We start from the raw sequence: 19,674 nt of genomic DNA, 5'->3' as shown, positions 1-19,674 counted from the left end.
AACTCTGCATTTACAAGGTTCGTGAATAATTTTATCATACCAGTCCCATAAATGAAACTTTTTGCTCGTTTTTGCAAACTGAGGGACAGGTCAAAATGATTTTCTCTGAATACAGACAGCAGATGCTTTCAACAGAACTTTAGTTGTACTGAACTAAAAACAATCATTTCATGCTTTGGCCATTTGAAGCTTTTTTCCATGCCAATAAATCTTTAGGTTGTTGCAGTTTAAAATGAAATTAAATAAAACAGTTACATCAATATATATATATATATTTTTTTTTTTTAGGAAACAAAATCTCATCATATTTTGAAGTCAATTCTTCAAAATAAGCACAATGGGGAAAATGAACTGTGGTTCAAGCAAGACATAGAAAGAACCACAGATAAGAGAAAGAGCCAGAGTCTGAGCAGTAGCAGAGCGTTTTTTCATATTAACAGCTGAAATGCTCGGCTGTTCCTGGAAGGAGTGGGATTGTGTTCTATTCTGAGACTGATGCGCAAGCCAGCGGACAACAGAGCCAATCACAGCTGCTTTCACCTGGACCACCGAGGCTGAAACACACAAATAATTGTGTTCTGAGGGAGCAGTGCCAAATTCATCCAGTCAGGTGTTGACTGTAGAACAACAGCACAGCTGAGGCCGTGAGGCCAGCGACAATTCACTTTTAAGCCACTTCAGCAGAAGTGTTTCTTTAACTGTATTTGAACTACAGTCAGACTAGCCCTTTAAATCCAGTCCAAGTCAAATTGTGTGAACTGAAAAAATTATTGTAAAATAAATAAAACGGGAAAAATGAATATGGAAAAATGAAACCGTGGCATCTTACTACAAAATAATAATAAAAAATATGAATTAATGAGTTAATGAATTAACGAGTTTAAAAATGATTCAGTGATTTATCTGAATCCAACTGAAATGCATGAACATGAGAGAAACTGATAGTGTGATTAGTTCCATTTTCTTTAAAACAGCTGGTTGCACAATATTGTTATTCACTGGCAAAAGCAGCTTGTGACAGTAAAAGCTAAACCATTTTAAACCTGAGCTAGCCATGCTACTGAAAATGTAGCAGCAAAGCTACTTTGAGTTAGTTGCTCCTTAAACTGCACAGCAGAAAGGTCCTGCAGATTTATGAATCAATATAATGAGGCTCATTTCTGAACTTGTGAATTTTTGCGGCCATTTAGACTAGATTGCATCAATATAAAAGCTTTAAATTGACCACAGTGTTTTTCCCTTATCTTCTAGTGCAGTGCAAAAAGGGAATTTTAATTGGTGTGAGGAATCTCTCCTGTTAACTGGCCAACACACACACGCACTCACTCACACAGTATTTGGAAGTTTAATAGCGTACATAGCACTCATTGTTCATTCATGGTGTTGAAAGACCGGGTGAGCGAGTGACAGAGAAAGAAAGAGGGAAAAATGAAGAGAGATACACAGAAAAAAAGAGAGAGAGAGACTGAATGCAGATTTCTCTCTAATGAAGGCTTTTTTTGCTGGGAATGTCTGTGTCCAATGGGGTGCTTGGCAGTGAGCTTGGGAAAGCATTTACAAGCGCTAAGAGAGTGTGTGTATGTGTGTGCGTATGCATTTTCATTCATGCAGAGGCCTCTTGGATTAGGATGACTTGCAAGATATTCAGGAGACAGTCAGATGGTGTAAAAGCAGCCGAGGGAAGGTGTCACACGCAGCGCAGAGCAAGCCAGTCTCCAGCATGGGAACTGACCAATCATAAGGTGAACCCCTCTGTAAACGAGAATCTCTTAAATGAATTACATACTGTAATGCTCAAAACCTACTTTCCCAAGAAGCATTTGGGAACAGTGGTGAGTTTCCTGCGACGGTCTTTGATGAGGTGGCGGTTCTTGGTCATCATCATATGGTAGAGCTTTTCTCCTTTCTCTGCAATCATGACGTAAGCATCACGCTCCATCCCGAGCTTCAAACCTGACAATCAATATGAGAAAAAAAGTCAAAAACCCAATTTTGTGTCATTAAAAAAAAAAATAATAATAATAATGTTTTAAATAAATAATGTAAGAACAACATTTATGCATATAACGTAACAATTTAATGAATAAACATTTTTTAGGTGCAATAACATCAGTATTTTTTGTTTGAACAATATTAGTAAGAATTAAATAAATACACATCTAGGAGCAAGAACAACAATGTGCTTTATTCATGAAACACAAGTTGTTTCATTTTGTAACTATATTTTTGGTGGAAAAACAAATAACATGAATGGGCTATATTTATGAAACATGCAAATGGTTTAAATTGTTTAATTGCATAATTCTATTATTTTGTAAAATCATTCTAAATGTTGTCCCAATTCTTAAAAAAAAAAAAAAAAAAAAGAATTTATGAACGATTCTGTACCAATTATTTCATAAATAAATCCCAATGTGCAGGAATTTATTTATCTTTTCATGGTTTACTGCACCTGTAAACCAAATTAGATGTGCACAATTTTTATAGAAAATTATAAGTCACATGGCAAGCATAAGTGGTCTTGGGAGGGAGGGCAAATATGCAAAATATGTGGAATGAACTGAACTGGTCTGGATGTAAAGACTGTTCTGCTGTATAATTATAGTCTATTCCTCAAACGTCTCTTACTAGCTGTTCCTGTACATCAGTGTCGGTTGCTGTGTCAGTTTTAGGTGGGGCCAAGATGAAACACTGGTTTAACTCATTTTATTATAAGACATGGGTATGCATTTGTTTGTGTTTTCACACATGCATGCTGCTATTTGAGCTATTTTGGTGGGTGAAGGGCTAACTCACAAACTGGTATCAGCATTCTACATACAAGCCACACAACATACACAAAATAAAACTGTTAATTCTATTAGTCAAAAAACTTTCATCATCAAAAATAAAAAGTAGCATTAGCAAGTCCTCAAAAAAATGCATTAAACTGTGACAGGAAACATATATATATACACACACACACACACACACACACACACACACACACTTCTCTCATATTACTCAGGCGCAGGTCAGCTAAAAAAAACTCTCCTGCTACACTTGTGATTAATAAGGTGAAAAAAAGATACAGCTGCAGATGCAGATAAAGACTTCTGCCAAAAAGTTAGCAGGTTCCTGAAAAGACCTGAAAATAACAACACTGCATTTTAAAAACTGTGCAACAGTGCAATGCATCGGAAAACAGCCTTGTTTATATTAGCAACGTGGCCAGTCAAGCTGCAGCGGAAACAGGAGCTTCACACAAAGGTGGTTGGCTAAAAATAAAACACTTCATCAGTCGCCCAAAGTTGTTTGTGTGTTGCCTAATGCAAAGAACTCTTCAGTCAAGAAAAAATGTTCACGTTTTTACCATACATTTAAACAAAAGGTGATGTTAAAGAGAGCACAGGGGCATACATTGCACCTAACAGTTGGGGGGGACAATAAACAAAATTTTTCAAGAACAATTTTTGAAGGGGACACAAATAATTCAGCTAAAATTATACTTGTAAGGATATGTATACAAATAGCAGAGGAAAGCCTTTCTACTATTAGTGCAGCAGGGAGACAACGTTCCAAAAACGTCACACTGCGTTCGTGTCTATTGTAGACATTATATCCATCAGTGCTGCCAAGTCCACGGTTTTCCCCATTATCGCTGTTACCGTGGGTTGTTTTTCATGTCCGCAGGTTGAAGCAACCCCAAAATTGTGTAATTTAGCCCCAGAATGCTATTTTACCCCTCGAAACGCGGTTAGTTTGGGATAGTTTTGGGCTAGATTTGAATAAAAATTGGGCTGGTTTTGTTGTGAAAACCTGGCAACCCTTTCCGTCAAGCAGGGAACATTATTATTGCTAACATAGCAAATTCATTGAAAAATACATCATGTATTAAAGAGAAAATAATCACTTCATCCGATGTTTAAGTGAATAAAATAGCGTTGACAGCCTTACTTACTGGAGTTCCACAACTTGACTTCTCTCTCACCCGACTTGTGTGTGTGTAAGTGATGTAAAAGAAGAGAGCCGGCATTTGGACCAAAGCACTGTGAGGCTTAAAATGTATTTTTGCCTCGTATGTGTTGTTTTATTACCAACACAATTATTTAAAGTTTAAAACATTGTTATTTACAATACACAGAGTGGTTTTTAATTGTAATTTTAGGGGGGACAACCCTCAGATCAATGATATTGCAGCTGATATAGGAGGTGGGAAGTGCTCAGATGTGGTGGCAGCTGGCATGGCTCTCATTCAGAGCTCTTGACTGTGTCTGAGACCCCAGAGAGAGGGAAGCCACCTGCAGCTGCAGCTCTCACTCACAAGGAGTTTTTTGAGGAGGTATTTGTGAAAGCTGTACGAGGCTCCAATTCAATCAAATCTCGGCAAAGAGGCAACACATCATTAAAAATAACTCCTCAGAAATAACCTTGCTGAAGCGGAATTTCCACCTTGGCATTTGAAGGTCTGATGCTGAATGGCAGTTTTAGAAATATGCAAGCCTTCATTTCACTTTTCTCCCTTATTTTGAATTGCCAATTTCAAACAGTGTACATCAACACGAAATGGATGAATGTAGACTAAAATTCAGGGAATGTTCACCCACCATTTTTGGTGAACTACCCCTTTAATTATCATAAATGAAAATTCATTTTGTAATTTAACATGCACTTTTAATATTTTTTATTATTATTTAAAAATGACTAATATTTACTAAAACATTACTAGTTAATTATTTAAAGTTATTTTGCATTTGTAATGCATTATTAATGTTTGCATTTGGGTTCTTGAATGAAATGCCTTTCTGGTCTTACACTCCAGATGACCAGAATACTTCAATTGAAGCCACTTTTGCATGTTAAACTAAATATTAATCGGCGTATGTAATGCAATGATGTCTTTGAGTTGTACTGAGGAACGAGGAGGCACTGGCTGAAGATCTGGACCGTCAGAGAGGTGTGACTGATGTGGCACCTGTTGAAATGAGCTCCAATTTCAAACACCAGAAACCTGATACAGTCCAGTAAACTTCTGCTTTCATCTGGTATTGCAGCATTAAAGTGACATCTTGCTCTACCGCCAACTCACACTGCATTATAATGCTTTGGCTGAAGACTATGTCTTGGACACTGGTAACTGATCCTACAGACTAATACTTCATGCTGAAACATAAGAGCAGTGAACAGAATGGGCTCTGTGGTATATTTGGGGTTTTACTGCTATGATCATGTGACCTAACAATCAGAACAACCCTGCAGTAACCCTTCTTCAAAAGCAGACATAACAAGAACAGGGGTTCAGCAGAGGACAGGTGTTTCGTATCGAAACAGAATGGAAGAAAAATCCACATAAAAACATACAAGGTATAGCAGATATATTCAAGATATTAAGTTCAATCTTATTCAGTGGATGTAAATATTTGCTTTGACAATAACTTATGTCTAGTGTGATTATTTAATAAATTCTTCTGAATATAATTTAAAATCATTTTCAAAATAACTTTATTTTACAATAATTTTAATGTCATTTATTTGCATTCATTTGAATGATTCAAACAATAAATATTTACTATGTTAACATGATAAATTGTAAAACCTGTTGTACAGTAGTTGGATCATGCCATCTGAAATTTGTTAATGATTTAGTTCGATTTGATTCTTGATTTTTGTATGGATTATAACGGTTGAATTTTTGAAAATGCATTAAACTGTTATTTAATGCTCATATGTTGCATACTCCACAATGACAAACTAGAGTAAAACTACTCACTCTCTCTCTGTTCGCGCTCCTTTAAAATGGCATCTAGCCATTTCTGCTTATCCTCAGCATTCTTGGCCATGCACACAAACCACTTGTTTTTGGCAGTGTTGTGAATCTTCCAGCCATTGGTCACTGTGTAGTTGTTACTGTGATAGTCCGCTAGAAAGACAAAGTAAAAGAACATGAAAAACAACAGAACAGGTTAAACAATATCCCTAAACACTTATAACATGAGTAAACCAATTGAAATCACCAACATTATATACAACACAACTATTAATTATGTGGCATGCAAACAACAAACACTGTAAAAAATTACATTGATTTGTTGCTAAATAATCTACATAAAGCTGTTCACCAAGGGTCTATAAAAATCAGATCAGATCATCTAATCAAAATCATTTGCGCCTTCAAATTAACCTTAAAAAAAAAAAAATGGTAGGTCTCATTTCTGTGAAGATCTAATTTTGTCAGCTTATTACCATGGTTAAAAAGGTTCCCTCTTACCATCACTAAATGAGTTACTGACTCAAACACAAATGCTGATACAGATAATAAGATTTTCTTCAACAATCTAGAAGCATTAATAAGGTAAAAAGGTTCAACTATCCCATTAGTGTGAGAAATCGTTAAAGATGCATTTCGGCACATGGCACTTCTCTCCCACCATTAAACCAAATCCTGACAGAGAGCATGTGTGTGAGTGAGGGGTTCAGACTGTTACTCACTGTCCAATTTTAACCCAGACCTGACAGAAGGTGAATTGTATGGAAAAATGAATGAGGTATGGAATAGGTAATGAGCAGTGGTTAATGTTGAGGTAGTATAAATAGATTTCAGACCACTGAGAGGATTTTACAAAGGCTTTAAGCATATATAAAACTGGTGAGAATGTATTGGTAATCGTGTTAGCCACACAAGTCTGGTTCAGTAATAAACACCACCTAAGCATTATCTGATTGTTTTCCAATTAAAACAATAGCTCAGTCAAAACAAGCAGATCAGATTGCCATGCTTTTACATGTGAGAGTGATGTAGATACATGGAGTAATGTGAAAATATAGAGATTAGTTGTGTACGGTTCCCCTATTGTCACACATGATGTGCCATTTTATAACTGCTTCAAATGTGACTGATCCAATAAAATTTTTTAATCAGAATTATACATTTTATATTACTTTTACCGTTTTGAATCTTGTTTTTTTTTTTTTCAACAAGACATATTACATATTATGACCACTGCATATTATGGTGCTGCTTTTGCAGTAAAGTCTGCCTTTTTTTGTAATTTATTAACTATAAATTATCCAATATAAATAATGGTGTTACATGTGTGTGCCAATTTTTGTGCATGCACGTGAAACATAGCTGGAAGGCTGTTGATTTTTTTATTATAGGTGACGCTGTCGAGACATTTTGCCACACCCTCTTCTGAATCCTATATCAGACGAAAATTTTCACCAGGTTTGACGCGTGTGCAAAGTTTCATGACTTTTTGAGCATGTGTAAGCCCTCAAAAATGCGATTCATTCAGGAGAAGCGGAAGAATAATAATAAGAAACAGAGCAGATACAATAGGGTCCTCACACCATCGGTGTTCGGGCCCTAATTAATATTCATAAAATTACTATACATGTATTTTTACATTTTATATACCATATTATATGAATTTACAGCATAAAATATTAAACAAAATGACTAAGACTAAAATAATATATAGAAAAATAGAATAAAATTACTCATAGCGTGATGTATGATTTTGGTCATAACACCCACCCCTTCCAACCATTATTCTACACTAATCTGCCTTGAAATCTCCCTTGAAACACTGAAATTCAGATTTTCGGCCTTATTGCAGATTTATCATTACAAACTACCTTCCATCTTCACCCCTAGCATGCGAGTCATTTTATCTGTAACACAGCAGCTAAATGATGCATTTACACAGATGCGGAGCGTCATGTGACACAAGCCCTGATAAACATGACAATGAAAGTCTGAAACACAAAACACAGTCTCACACTGGCCATATCAACTGAAGGCACGTGTGGTTTTGGCTGGTACTGTGAAAACCTTACGGCTTGTTTGTCAGAAAGGATGTTTTTCTTTGTGGCTCAGAGAAAAAGAGAGAGAGAGAGAGAAGTTGCACTTCCACCCTGCTACTTAAAGACTAAGAGCAAAAGGTAAGAAGAGCAGCCATTACTTCCCCTGAGAGTTAAATTTCATGCTCGGGCCGACAGCTGAACGGCACCTTTGATGAGGGCCCCTCAGCGGTCAGCGCAGCAGAGGTGCTAAATGCGAAGTGCTCGATTCTGAGAAGCCCTGCGTGATCTTATCTTCAAGACACAGAGTCACTCATTTCTACTGCATCAGCTGAAGTTCCCTTTACATGGTTTTGTTTGTTGCTTGTGATGTTCATAAGTGTCACATGGTGATCATATGGAACAAAAAGGATATCACACAGGAAACGCCCAAACACATCCAAAGAAAACGTTGCTTTGTACACTAGCATTCAAAAACGTCTTTTTTTTTATTTATTTTTTTTACTTTTTTTATTTTTTTACAGAAATTATTTAGCAAGTATACATTAAATTTATAAGAAACGACAGTAAAGACTTTTACATTGTTACTGAATATTTGAAATAAACAAACTTGAATTCTTTTGAACTTTCTATTCATCAAAGAATCCTAAAAAAAAAATTACCACAGCTTCTACAAAAATATTAAGCAGTACAGCGGTTTTCAATATTGACACTGATATGAAATGTTTCTTGAGCACAAATCAGCATATCAGAATGATTTCTGAAGGACCATGTGAAACTGAAGACTGGAGTAATGGCTGCTGATTAATGGATTAGTTTTGCCATCACAAGCATAAATTACACTTTAACATATTAAAAAATAAAACAGTTATTTTAAATTGTAATAATATTTCACAATATTAATGTTTTATTGTATTTTTATCAAATAAATGCAGTGGTGAGCATAAGAGACTTTGAAAATCTTACAGACCCTAAATGTTTTAAGACTAGTGTATATTTGTGTGGCAGGATACAGACACGGTAGTTTCAAAAACTACTTAGCTGCACTGAAAACTCAACCCACTGATTTGAATTTAACATGTTGCTAAGCTAACAATTCAGTACTCGAAGCAGCATGAAAATACATATCACATGTAAAACTGGGTAAAATAATGTATTTTTAACAAACTCAAGCCTACCAGTTCCGTCTTCCACATTCTCGACCTCCATGACCTCAGTGTTGATGCGCCCTCTGAACATGTACTGCGGCCCGTTGATGGATTTTGTCCTTTTGGTGGATTTCTTCCCAGATGCTCTGGGTGAAAAAATGAGACCAGTATTGTTTAGTTTCTACACATGATTCTGATGGCCGTTTCAGTGAAGTTTTGAAAACTAGGGATAACAGTAATCTACTAGAAAACATGTTTATGCATATGGTTCTGCAGGTAGGTTACCAGCATTACAGACAAGACTCAAAAGCATCTTTAAGGCCTAACCGGGACTTCCTCTTGCAGTAGACTAGGAGGTTGTCAAACAGGAAGAAGACCCGTTCCTGGATGTTTCCAGCTGATATCTTCAAAAGGTTGCCTTGGAGCAACAGTTCGGTGCAAATATCAGTCAAGTTCGTCCCCTGGAGAACAAAACAAAGGAACATTTGTATTGATCTGGATAAACATACGTCTTCATGTGTCATGAAAAAGAGTTTTGAGAGATATGAGTTTGTACTATAAATATTCCATTATAAATATTTTATTCAGAAGTGATCAGCTGCCTGTGTTCATGTAGCAGAACTAACACCGGCAGCTGAAAAATTTATGAAAATGCTGCCAACATTTATACACAAGTTTATCCATCTTTTCAGTGCACATTTGATTTTCCTTTATTTGCAATCTCCTTGTATTTTATTACAGTAACAGCATCTAATTTCATTTAAAATAATTCCAGTCTGGTCATTAATCCCAAACTTCCATCTGGGTCTCAGATAAGAGGGTATGGTAACACAGACTGTGTCCTGTTCAATATCCAGTAGCATTAAAAATTGATTCCACTCTGACGCTGCGGTTCGTGCTGACTCTGTACAGGATGTGATTTTCTATACTCTGCAGGTGTGTGTGTGTGAGAGAGTGTGTTTGATAAGCAGACTTCATTTTCTCTGTTTAATCAATGGCGTACCCAGACGGGTCAAATAGAGAGATGGGAATCTGCTTCCCCCTTGTTCTGCACTTTTTACCTATAAAGGTGAAACACTCTGGACTAAATGGAAACTCAATGCATTTGGTTTTCAATCAGACACCACATTATGAAAGGCTATATATATCTGGGGTTAAATAAAACCTGATTTTTATGTTAAATGTTCAGTGTTACCTATACATGAATTTAAACCTTAAAGGAATAATTATATCATTCCAAACTCATAATATTTGCTTTCTTCTGTGAAATGTTCAAGAATGTACTTGTGGCTCTTTTTCATATAATGAAAGTAAATGGATATCCAGAATGTCAAGCTCCATTTTTACAAAAAAAAAAAAAAAAATTCCATAAGTTTTACAGAAACATAAAAGTGGTCCATATATATATATATACACACACACACACACACACACACACACATATATATATATATATATATATATATATATATATATATGTGTGTGTGTGTGTACTTGCTGAATTATTAATTTCTGTAAAAAGAAAAAAAAAAAGTTTTTGAAAGCTAGTGTACAAAGTAACATTTTCTTTGGATGTGTTTGGGCATTTCCTGTGTGATATCCTTTTTGTTCCATATGATCACCATGTGATACTTGGCTGTCAAACTAGAAAATGACAAGAATAAATACAAAATGTAAAAAAACACATTTTGTATTTATTCTTGTCATTTTCCAGTTTGACAGTCCACATCAACTTTTATTATTAAACAGTGTCCAGCACAGTCTTTAACATTTCTTATTTTGTGTGTTCTACAGAAGAAAGAAAGTAACATGGATTTGGAACCACATCAGGTTGAGGAAATGACAATTAAAACATTTTATGAGCAGACTATTCCTATTAACAAATTTTAAAAATATGTTAAATCGTCCCCATCCTGTCACACTTTGCAGGGATATTGAATGTTCACAGAGACACGATGGGATTGGAAAATAACACAACAAGAGCAAGAATGCACTGTATGCACTAAATGGTGAAAATTCTAACCAACTAAGCAACACTTAAGGCTCACCGTCAACTATAGAAAATGCCCCACTTAGTACAACCACTCAGTACTGCATCGGATACATCAATAAACAGGGTTAATGGACAGGGTACATAGAGTGAGAGAAAAAAAGAGGATGGAGACAAAAGTAACTATGGTATAGAGGAGATGGATTGAAAAAGGAGGCGGAGAGAGACGAGCAAAGAAGTGATTTAGCGAAAGAGAGTGAAGAGGGGAGTTTGCGGTGGCACATGCTGCATGTTAAACACAACTAACAGATCTCCATGGTAACGAGCCTTTGTGTTAAGACTTCCTCTTCCTGATTGTGGTGTGTCCTAAGAAAATGTCATCAGAAGACACAAGGCAACACTGATCATGTCCACATCAGTGATTCTTTCGAGGCTACGCTTAAAAAATGCTCATAAACACACAGCATACTGTCAAAGAGGAACTTCCTTAAAACAAAGAGGGTTTTAAAGAAACATTCAACCGAACTAACTGCTGATGGTCTGTTCCTTTAAAACCATCAAACGGGAAAGAAAGAAAAAATGCACCATCTATGACAATGAACGATCGTGTGTCTTTCTCACCTCCCAGCCCTCTATGCGTGACTGTAATATCTCAAGAGCCTCTAGTTTCTCCATCTGTCGCTTGGTCTCGTTGATGTTGCAGCACACAGCTTTCATGACCTGCAGAGCCCCCTCTACCGCGGGGTAATCTGAATGCTTCTTAGGGGTCCTCTTCAAAAGTTCCTGAAGGACAAACAGCAGGTACATCCCTGTGTTACACACTTACACATCTTTCTGCTGGTATGCTTCAGATACTGTGCACAAGGAGCTATTAAGGAGTGTTTTATATCATCAGTAAATCAAAATTATTAAAATAACCAGGTTTCCCTGTTAACATGCACATCAGTAACATGACAACGCAAGTAAGCTGCATTTACTTCATTAATAAATCAGGTTATTTCCCAATCATTTGCATATCTGACTCCGAGTATTCCATATGTTTGTCAGTTTTGATCTTACATAAAGCTTTCATGTCAGCGCGAGACAGGTGTCTTATACACCTAATGAGCTGACATTAGGAGTAACTTCTAACCTTTATGTAATGTGTTTTTTTTTCTGGATTTTTTGGTTGATATTCGATCTCCATCCGTTAAAATAAACCTACCATAAAAATTATAGACTCTTCATTTCTTTGTAACTGGGCAAACTTACAAAATCAGCAGGGGATCAAATAAACATTTTTTTCCCCACTGTGTATATACATATATAAGAAATAAACAATCGACTCATAATGCACATGCTTGTAAATGGCAATAGCGGTAAAAAGGCAGTACTGAAGCAGTACCTTCAGAAGCAAAGGGTATTTACAGATCCTCTGGATGGGTGAGAGGAGATACCCCTCAAGAGGAACATCTGTGCTCTTCTTTCCTCCTAACAACATGAGGTGCTGAAAAAAAAATCATGATCTCATTTGCGCAACAACCTTTTAAACTGATTCATGTTTAAAGTACAGTGGGTTTCCATAGAAAGCATTGAAAGGCACGCTCCCACATCCTGATTTGTACAGTAAAAAGCTTGGGTATCACTTTCACTTCAATACGTTTTGGAGACACATCTATTTCCTGTGACAAATTCTTCTAGCCACTAATGTTTATTTGTTCTAATGAAATCTATTGCAGGGCTTCATATATGAAACTGATCTGTCACAGGACGGACACAGGATGTGTGAGGGATCTTCATCAGAATATGATGTAATGAAATAGACTGTATACTGAAATAGAATGAAATAGACATGGACTTTTTGAAAAGGAAATGTGCTTACCAGCAGGAAAGTCCGTACGTGAGGCATCTTGTTAAGCTCCACCAGTAGTCTGAGAGCTTTCTCATGGTTACCACAGTACTCGCCATACACAGAGAAACGGTCCCTCTGCAGTGGAGAAAGAGGAGTCAAAACACTTTAAAAACACTCTCTAGTCAAACTCTTTCATTTCTTTTTTCTTTCGGTGGGGGTGCGACCCTCCAAACAGATTTTTATATATATATATATATTTTTTTTTTTTTTTTTTTTTGTTAGAAAGGAGGTCTATTTTTCCACATTCCTATTAATAAATCTCATGATCCACCCATAAAAAGGCCCTGTGAATTTCAGCGAAAGCCCCAATCAGCTCATATGGAAAATACTAAACATATAATAAATATTTTAACCTCATGCATTGCTCAGTAAACCTCTTCCTTTAATCATTTTCTCAAACACTGCTGCTAAGTGACATAAGGGGGTGAATTCAGGTAGTGAAACTGCTAGAGAAGCAACAAGGCACTGTCATTCTGCCCTACATTATTCGAAACAGCACAGGAAGTGAAATAAAAGAGCATAGATTTTGTCTGCAAAGCCACACCTTCTCTGTGGCGTGCAAAGCTAGGTGGAAATAAGAAGTTGCAAGCAAAATAAAGAAATATATTTTAAAAAAAAAAGCAGCTCATCTTCAGACATTTAAAAGTGAGCAGTACACACCTTTTATGATTAAAGATGTGCGCTGTTCACTTTAAAGAGCTTAAAGATGAATTGCTTTTCCTTAAAGTTTAATCCATGCATGCAGTTAAATACAACAAATCTCTACTATATTACAATTTACAAATTGAACAGCTAGTCATTATTATTACTATTTTAAATTATCAAAACTAATTTAAGTAGTATGTAGTGGCCATAATAATAATAATAATAATAATAATAATAATAATAATAATAAGAAATTACTAATTAATAAGGCCAAGTCTGCACACTCCAGACAACAAACTTTTTAAAGAGTACTGTAAGACACTGGTTAACTGCTTTTCCATCACAATATATTCCAAATAACCTTTTAAAAAAGTTAATAAAATAAAATAAAATCCATAAAGTCCAGAAGAACTGTTCATCTGGATCAAATCATGGCGGAGGTGACAGCTTATAAAGATGCATGTGGTGAAGGTAGGATGTCATTTATCCAAGCTCCACAGGAACAGAGTGTGTAGGTACTGTAACCTTGACAGAGACGCTGTGAATCCTGACGGATGAGGGTGCTTGAGGCAGGAAACCAATACTGGGATTCCATAGCCACTGTGTGGTTGGACGGTAGTTGTGTTTGTTTTCCTCTTTATGATATATCTCCATTTTTGTGCTTCCTCCATTTACCCTCTTTATTTTTTCTGTGTGTGTTGTCAGCATGATGTCTGTACATAGTGGTCTGTGTATATGTCTAGAGAGGGTCTGGCATTTGCATTAGTGTGTACACGGTGTGTGTGTGTGTGTGTGTGTGTGTCAGTACTGCGGCTGGGCCCTCAGGGCTCCAGACCTCAGCACCTGTAATGACAGAGTTTGGCAGCATCACACACCCTCATCCATGAACGAGGCGAATATCTGTCCTGGCATATGCTTCGTGGTACCATTCATCCAAAAAAAACACCTACACATACACAGTGAGCACAATTAAGAGGAAATTCACTCCAGTTTGAGGTTAAAACCTCAGAATGTTTTCGTGAACTTGGTCGAAAGGTCACATACAGATGCCAAACCCAAAATGGCTTCTTTTGAGAGCCATAGAAAGAGTTAAAGTGCCATGTGCCATAAATGTGAATGGCTGACAGCCAACACTAAGAAATAAATTAAATCACTGCTCAAATCACAAATCATCATTATTACCATATTTCCACTGAGGGAAAATTATTGTAATATATACAGAACTGTCTAAATGGATAAAAAAGTTAGAATTGAAGACAGCTATTTAGAAAGCATTACCAATGTTTCCATAAAGTTGCAACATTAATGCACATGAAAATGTAATATTTCATTCAGTATTTTTAATGCAATATCCAAGAATTCTAATAAAAATATTGAATAGTAACCCAGGTACAGTGATATCATATCAAGCCTTTAAGAAACTGAAAAATGTAACAAACCAACTTACTAAAAATGGATCAAGGATCAGGTGTATTGTTATCCTAACAACGCATCTTGTGATTTTGGACTGAGATCCTAAATAAAGTGGAGCAGACAGACCTTCTACTAAACCCTTGAACTGAACATGTGTTGCTAAAATGGGAATTCTGAGTGAAACTGGATTTTCTACACTTTTATTGAACTACTGTTCACATGTCTGACAGGTTCCCCTTTAAATACTTTTTTAGTTTTTTAGAAAGACCACAGAAGGTAGTCTTGGGGCTGACAGTATTTTGAGAAAATGGAGGAGGTGACTGAATAGAGATCTAGGATACTGGGAACGATCCCGCAATGGATGGATTGGGAATATCATTTTAATGGTTTGCATGACTAATTAGATCAAAAATCATAAATAAATTGCTAATAAGAAAAGCACTAGTTCAAAGAGGATTTCAAATGTAATCTCATAGACTTACAAACTTGAGGAACACATGCCCGAGAGAATGGTGCGCCTGGGGTTCAGGCTGCAAACTGGCTTCCAGAGTCGAAAGAAACTCGCGATGGACTTCCAAAATGGACTCGATGTTGGAAAACAAGATCTGCATGAAAGAAAGAGACAATAATTAAGAAAATCACTAAAAGTAATATTATTTGTTTCTGCAAGGCCAAAGGCTCAAAAATTATTATTCAATTATTTTTTAATTCAGACACCTAAGCCACACTTAAAAACAACAAAACAAAATATCAAACCTAACTGGAATTCATTTTAAAGAAAGATAATTTATTTCCACATTGTTTTATCTTAAACACTTAATTTTAAGTGTCCAGATATTATTGTAGTCACTGTATTTCTTATACAGTAAATAATAATTCTGCATGTAAAGTTTTTTTTTTTTACCTTGACCTGCTCTGGAGTGAGACATTGTTGGTTTTCTGCAGTCTGCCTTATTCTCTGGAGAAAAGCCTGTTAATTTACAAAAATAGAGAGATACAGTGGGAAAAAAAAGTTAGAGAGTTTACAACATGGAATCAATGCGGTGTGAGGCAGATTTGTATGGTTGTCACACTTATGTACATTTTTTGACAAGCATACAAAACAATGTCAAGTCAAACTCCACATACTACACTGTCTACTGGAAATGGTTTAGAAAGCATCACATTAAAGAAGAAAAACAGAAGTGTCAGAGATAAATTTCCAGAGGCTTTACAAATAGATCTTAACAGCACTTTACCCTGCAGTGTATACAGACTATGCGCTAAAAGTGAAAGGATGGAAGGCCTTCTACACAAACAAAACTATCAAATCAGGAACACAAAACTCAAAGTAATGATTTATATATGCATTTACTGCATGTAAATATAGCAATTTTTTTATATAAACGTTCAGTCATTATCAATGTAGGACTACATATCTTCAGCCTGCACTGTATATACATATGAAGCAGTGTTTCCCAACATTTTGACTTCAGGGTCCCCATTATCAACAAAAATATGACAGTTTTTCGTTATTTACTTGACAAGGATTAAGGTTGACATTTTTTTAAGTATTTTTTATAACAATTTCTATAAAATATAGAGCTTGGCATAACCAGAAAAATGTATATTCATTATCAAAACACCACTATACAATTTTATTAATTCACACAACTTTTCCATGAGTGGGAACCCTGATTTTTTAAGAAAAAAAAAGTTGAGGGGGTGAATTAAAATAAAAACTTTTTTTTGTCATTTTAACATAATTTGATGCTTGTTTAGTCATATTTTAAATTATTTGATGTCATCTCGAAGCTCCATTGAGAGTTTACTGAGGCTCACTGATATATTCACATTTAGACCATCTCTGTGAGTAAACAGTGTATTTGGTGAACTTTAGAACTTTACATTATCCATAAAAGCAGATACAAACAGAAGCAGAGGTTTGAGAGAGAATTAGAAATATCTTCATCGGAGAAAGACAGTCTGCCACTCACTGACTGGTTCTAATTCTAGCTCTGTAAAACATTTCTCATCAGAGGCGGCAGCAGCAATGAGGTGATCTGCTAACAGTGCGCTCGACTCACTGCCTCAGTGTCTGTTAAATGACCTGTCACTCCAGCTATTGTCTCCGACAGTCTCCCACAGCAACATGACACAGCTAAAGACTTATCCTGAGCGTTTTCACCTTTGCCACCTCCGCTATTGTTGTTTTTTCATTCCATCTTTCTCTTTGATTCTTTTATTAGCATGTGAGGTGATTTTGTATGTCAGAAAAGGGCTAAATGTTTTGGTAGAAACATCTCTCCTCGCCAGTCTCCTTCCTTCTTCTCTCATAGATTTTATAGACCTTAAATGCAGGTCATCATGCCTCTTTTCCTTTGCCATGTAACAGGAGAAAAAGTTGGCTAATGAGAAGCACTCGCTGTCCCGCGGCATTCCTCTGATAATGACAGACTAACTCTCGATGGCAATTCTGCACCTCTGGAAGACCTTTAGGATGGCAGCTTTCGCTCCTAAGAGTGTTTGTTTGTAGAAACTCTCCAACACATTTAGCTGTAAACATCATGTGAAATCACATGCTTTGCTTTCAAGAAACAGGCTTTGCTTTTCCAAAGAAAAGAAAAGTCAACTTAAAGGGACAGTTCACCACTAAAAAATATTTAGTCATTTAAGCTCTTCTATTTTTCTAAACCTCTATGACTTTCTATTTTCTTTAATAGATAAAAGAAGATATTTTTAAGAATGTTTCAGTCATTTTTGTCCATAAATTGTTTTGGATCCCATTGACTTTCATTGTATGGGCAAAAACAGTCAAATTATTTTTAAAAATATCTTTGTGTTCTTCAGAAATATAGAGCCATACATGTTTGGAACAACATACATTTTAGTTTTTGTGTAATCTACCCATTTAAATGTCAAGCTAGAGCTGCACATTTAAAAAATAAATATGTTTTCTGGAAAAAGCTGGTCAGTTTGTAGTAAAGATACATCAGATTTCCCAGAAGAACCTTAACACACTTGTAACTGACACTTAGTGCAATACGGGTGGTGATGATGGTGTTCCTATTGTTCACTGCAGTTCCTGGCGGCAATGCAAGGGGCCCGTCCCTCAGGCGTGTGCTAATTAAATCTCTCATATGGCCCATCCACAGTAATCCATAAAATGGTCATCCATGTGACTCAGCCTGAGGGGCTGATGGAGTTCTAGACAGGATGTGGATCTCCAAACTGCCACACAAACACAACCAAGGGTAATAAGTGTAAAATGATTGTTTGGATGACATGGATGGAGTTTACGGAAAAAGATTTCTAAATATTTTCAAAAAATAATGAACACTAGTTTCCTAAACCTCGCCCCCAAAACTCATGCCATTGGTTGAGCCAATATTGCTTTGTTGGGATGGTCATGATGCTCAACAAACAATTATTAATAGGACCACAGAATCACAAGGTATATACTTTTCAGAGTTACATATAGCCGTCTCTGTAAGCTGGGATATGAGTAGTCTCAGCCTCAGAAGTCATGCCCACAGTTTCTGTTGTCTGATGCACATGTGACACAAAAGTGGAAACACTTCAGGAGTGTCGAAGTCGTCATCGGATTGGTTGAATTCTACACGATTTCCACGAGACGTGTGTGTCGCGTTCTTTAACGTTCCACATGGAAACAAAGATACCGTGGCGCCAAACCCTCTCACGAAAGTAGAAAGACGCAGTGTTTACAATTGTGATGACAAGTGCTTATCAGGATCAACTTAACGCTGGATTTTCAAAAGTGTCAAATATTTAATGTTCGCGGCACAGAATCTTTCAAATACGTCCGAGAGTTTTACACACCAGTCTCTTATTGCGGCGACATTTGTAAGCCTCGAAATGTGACGATGAACGAAATGAACTTTGATTGGTTGTTTGGTCAAACCGCCTCATGGGCGGGCCTTGGCCAATGAAAGCTGCAATGAATTCCAGACCTTCAGTTTGAGGATATAAGAAATTGTTACATTGAAAAAAGGCACACTTCATTGACTTTGAAGAGTTTGAGAGTTTCTCAAACTTAATTTGGGAGGCTTAATTTGGCCCTTCTCTGGCCTTTTCCAGCATCACTCTTATGCTTACAAATAAAATAAAATAAAAATCACAGAAATAAACATACTACAAGGCTACGTTGTGATTCCATGGCAACAGTTACAGTTTCTCTTGGCAACGGAGAGTGTGAAGTCACCAGCAGAGGATAACAGGTACAAACAGGGGCATGCGTGCAAAATGAAAAATGAATTCATTCATTCTGATTCAAAGAGGCAAAAGGCACTGAGCTAATGAAATAATGCATTTCCATCTTTACAAGCAATGCTGTTGTGACTTCAATCTCTTCCGGTAATCAGATGATCCTGCATTTTATTTAAATCTCAATAAAATAAACAGCTGGAACAAAACTAAATGAAAAGACTGAACTCTGCATATTACTCTGATTTTGTTCTCAAACGGAAACTTCAGGTGTGTGAGGAGGACTTCAGACATTACAGGTGCAACAGACATGTAGAGGTGAGTGAGGAAAACTAGTGTTAATTGTACAAAAATCTGAAAAACATTTGAAAGAAGACACTCAGCAAAAGTCTGTCCGAGAAAAAGATGAGTAATAATATAACTTAATAATTTTCAAAAAAATCAATATAATAAAATATAAATAAATAAATATCATTTATGTCTGAAGATAACGTATAGCCTTAAAACTTATGCTAAGAGTTATGCAATTATAATAATATCTAATAAAATATTTAATTATAATATCTATAATAAAAGAAGTCATACTTTTCATAAATTATAAA

At 36.1% G+C, this 19,674-nt stretch overlaps 1 protein-coding gene across 3 annotated transcripts in view; it reads right to left on the bottom strand.

Moving 5' to 3' along the window:
• LOC132114557 (phosphatidylinositol 3,4,5-trisphosphate-dependent Rac exchanger 1 protein-like) overlaps positions 1–19,674 on the bottom strand; it is a 66,246-nt gene that overhangs the window by 28,355 nt on the left and 18,217 nt on the right. For all 3 annotated transcript variants that reach the window (XM_059522729.1, XM_059522730.1, XM_059522731.1), the window contains exons 2-10: positions 15,774–15,839; positions 15,352–15,474; positions 12,782–12,886; positions 12,305–12,406; positions 11,542–11,703; positions 9,258–9,391; positions 8,961–9,076; positions 5,750–5,899; positions 1,806–1,953 (exon numbers count right to left, since the gene is read on the bottom strand). In XM_059522729.1, the coding sequence (XP_059378712.1) occupies positions 1,806–1,953; positions 5,750–5,899; positions 8,961–9,076; positions 9,258–9,391; positions 11,542–11,703; positions 12,305–12,406; positions 12,782–12,886; positions 15,352–15,474; positions 15,774–15,839 (1,106 nt within the window). The remainder of the gene's footprint in view (positions 1–1,805; positions 1,954–5,749; positions 5,900–8,960; positions 9,077–9,257; positions 9,392–11,541; positions 11,704–12,304; positions 12,407–12,781; positions 12,887–15,351; positions 15,475–15,773; positions 15,840–19,674) is intronic.

Source organism: Carassius carassius, chromosome 34 (genome assembly GCF_963082965.1).
Source record: "Carassius carassius chromosome 34, fCarCar2.1, whole genome shotgun sequence".
Lineage (NCBI taxonomy): Eukaryota > Metazoa > Chordata > Actinopteri > Cypriniformes > Cyprinidae > Carassius > Carassius carassius.
This window is presented reverse-complemented; position numbering and strand designations above follow the sequence as displayed.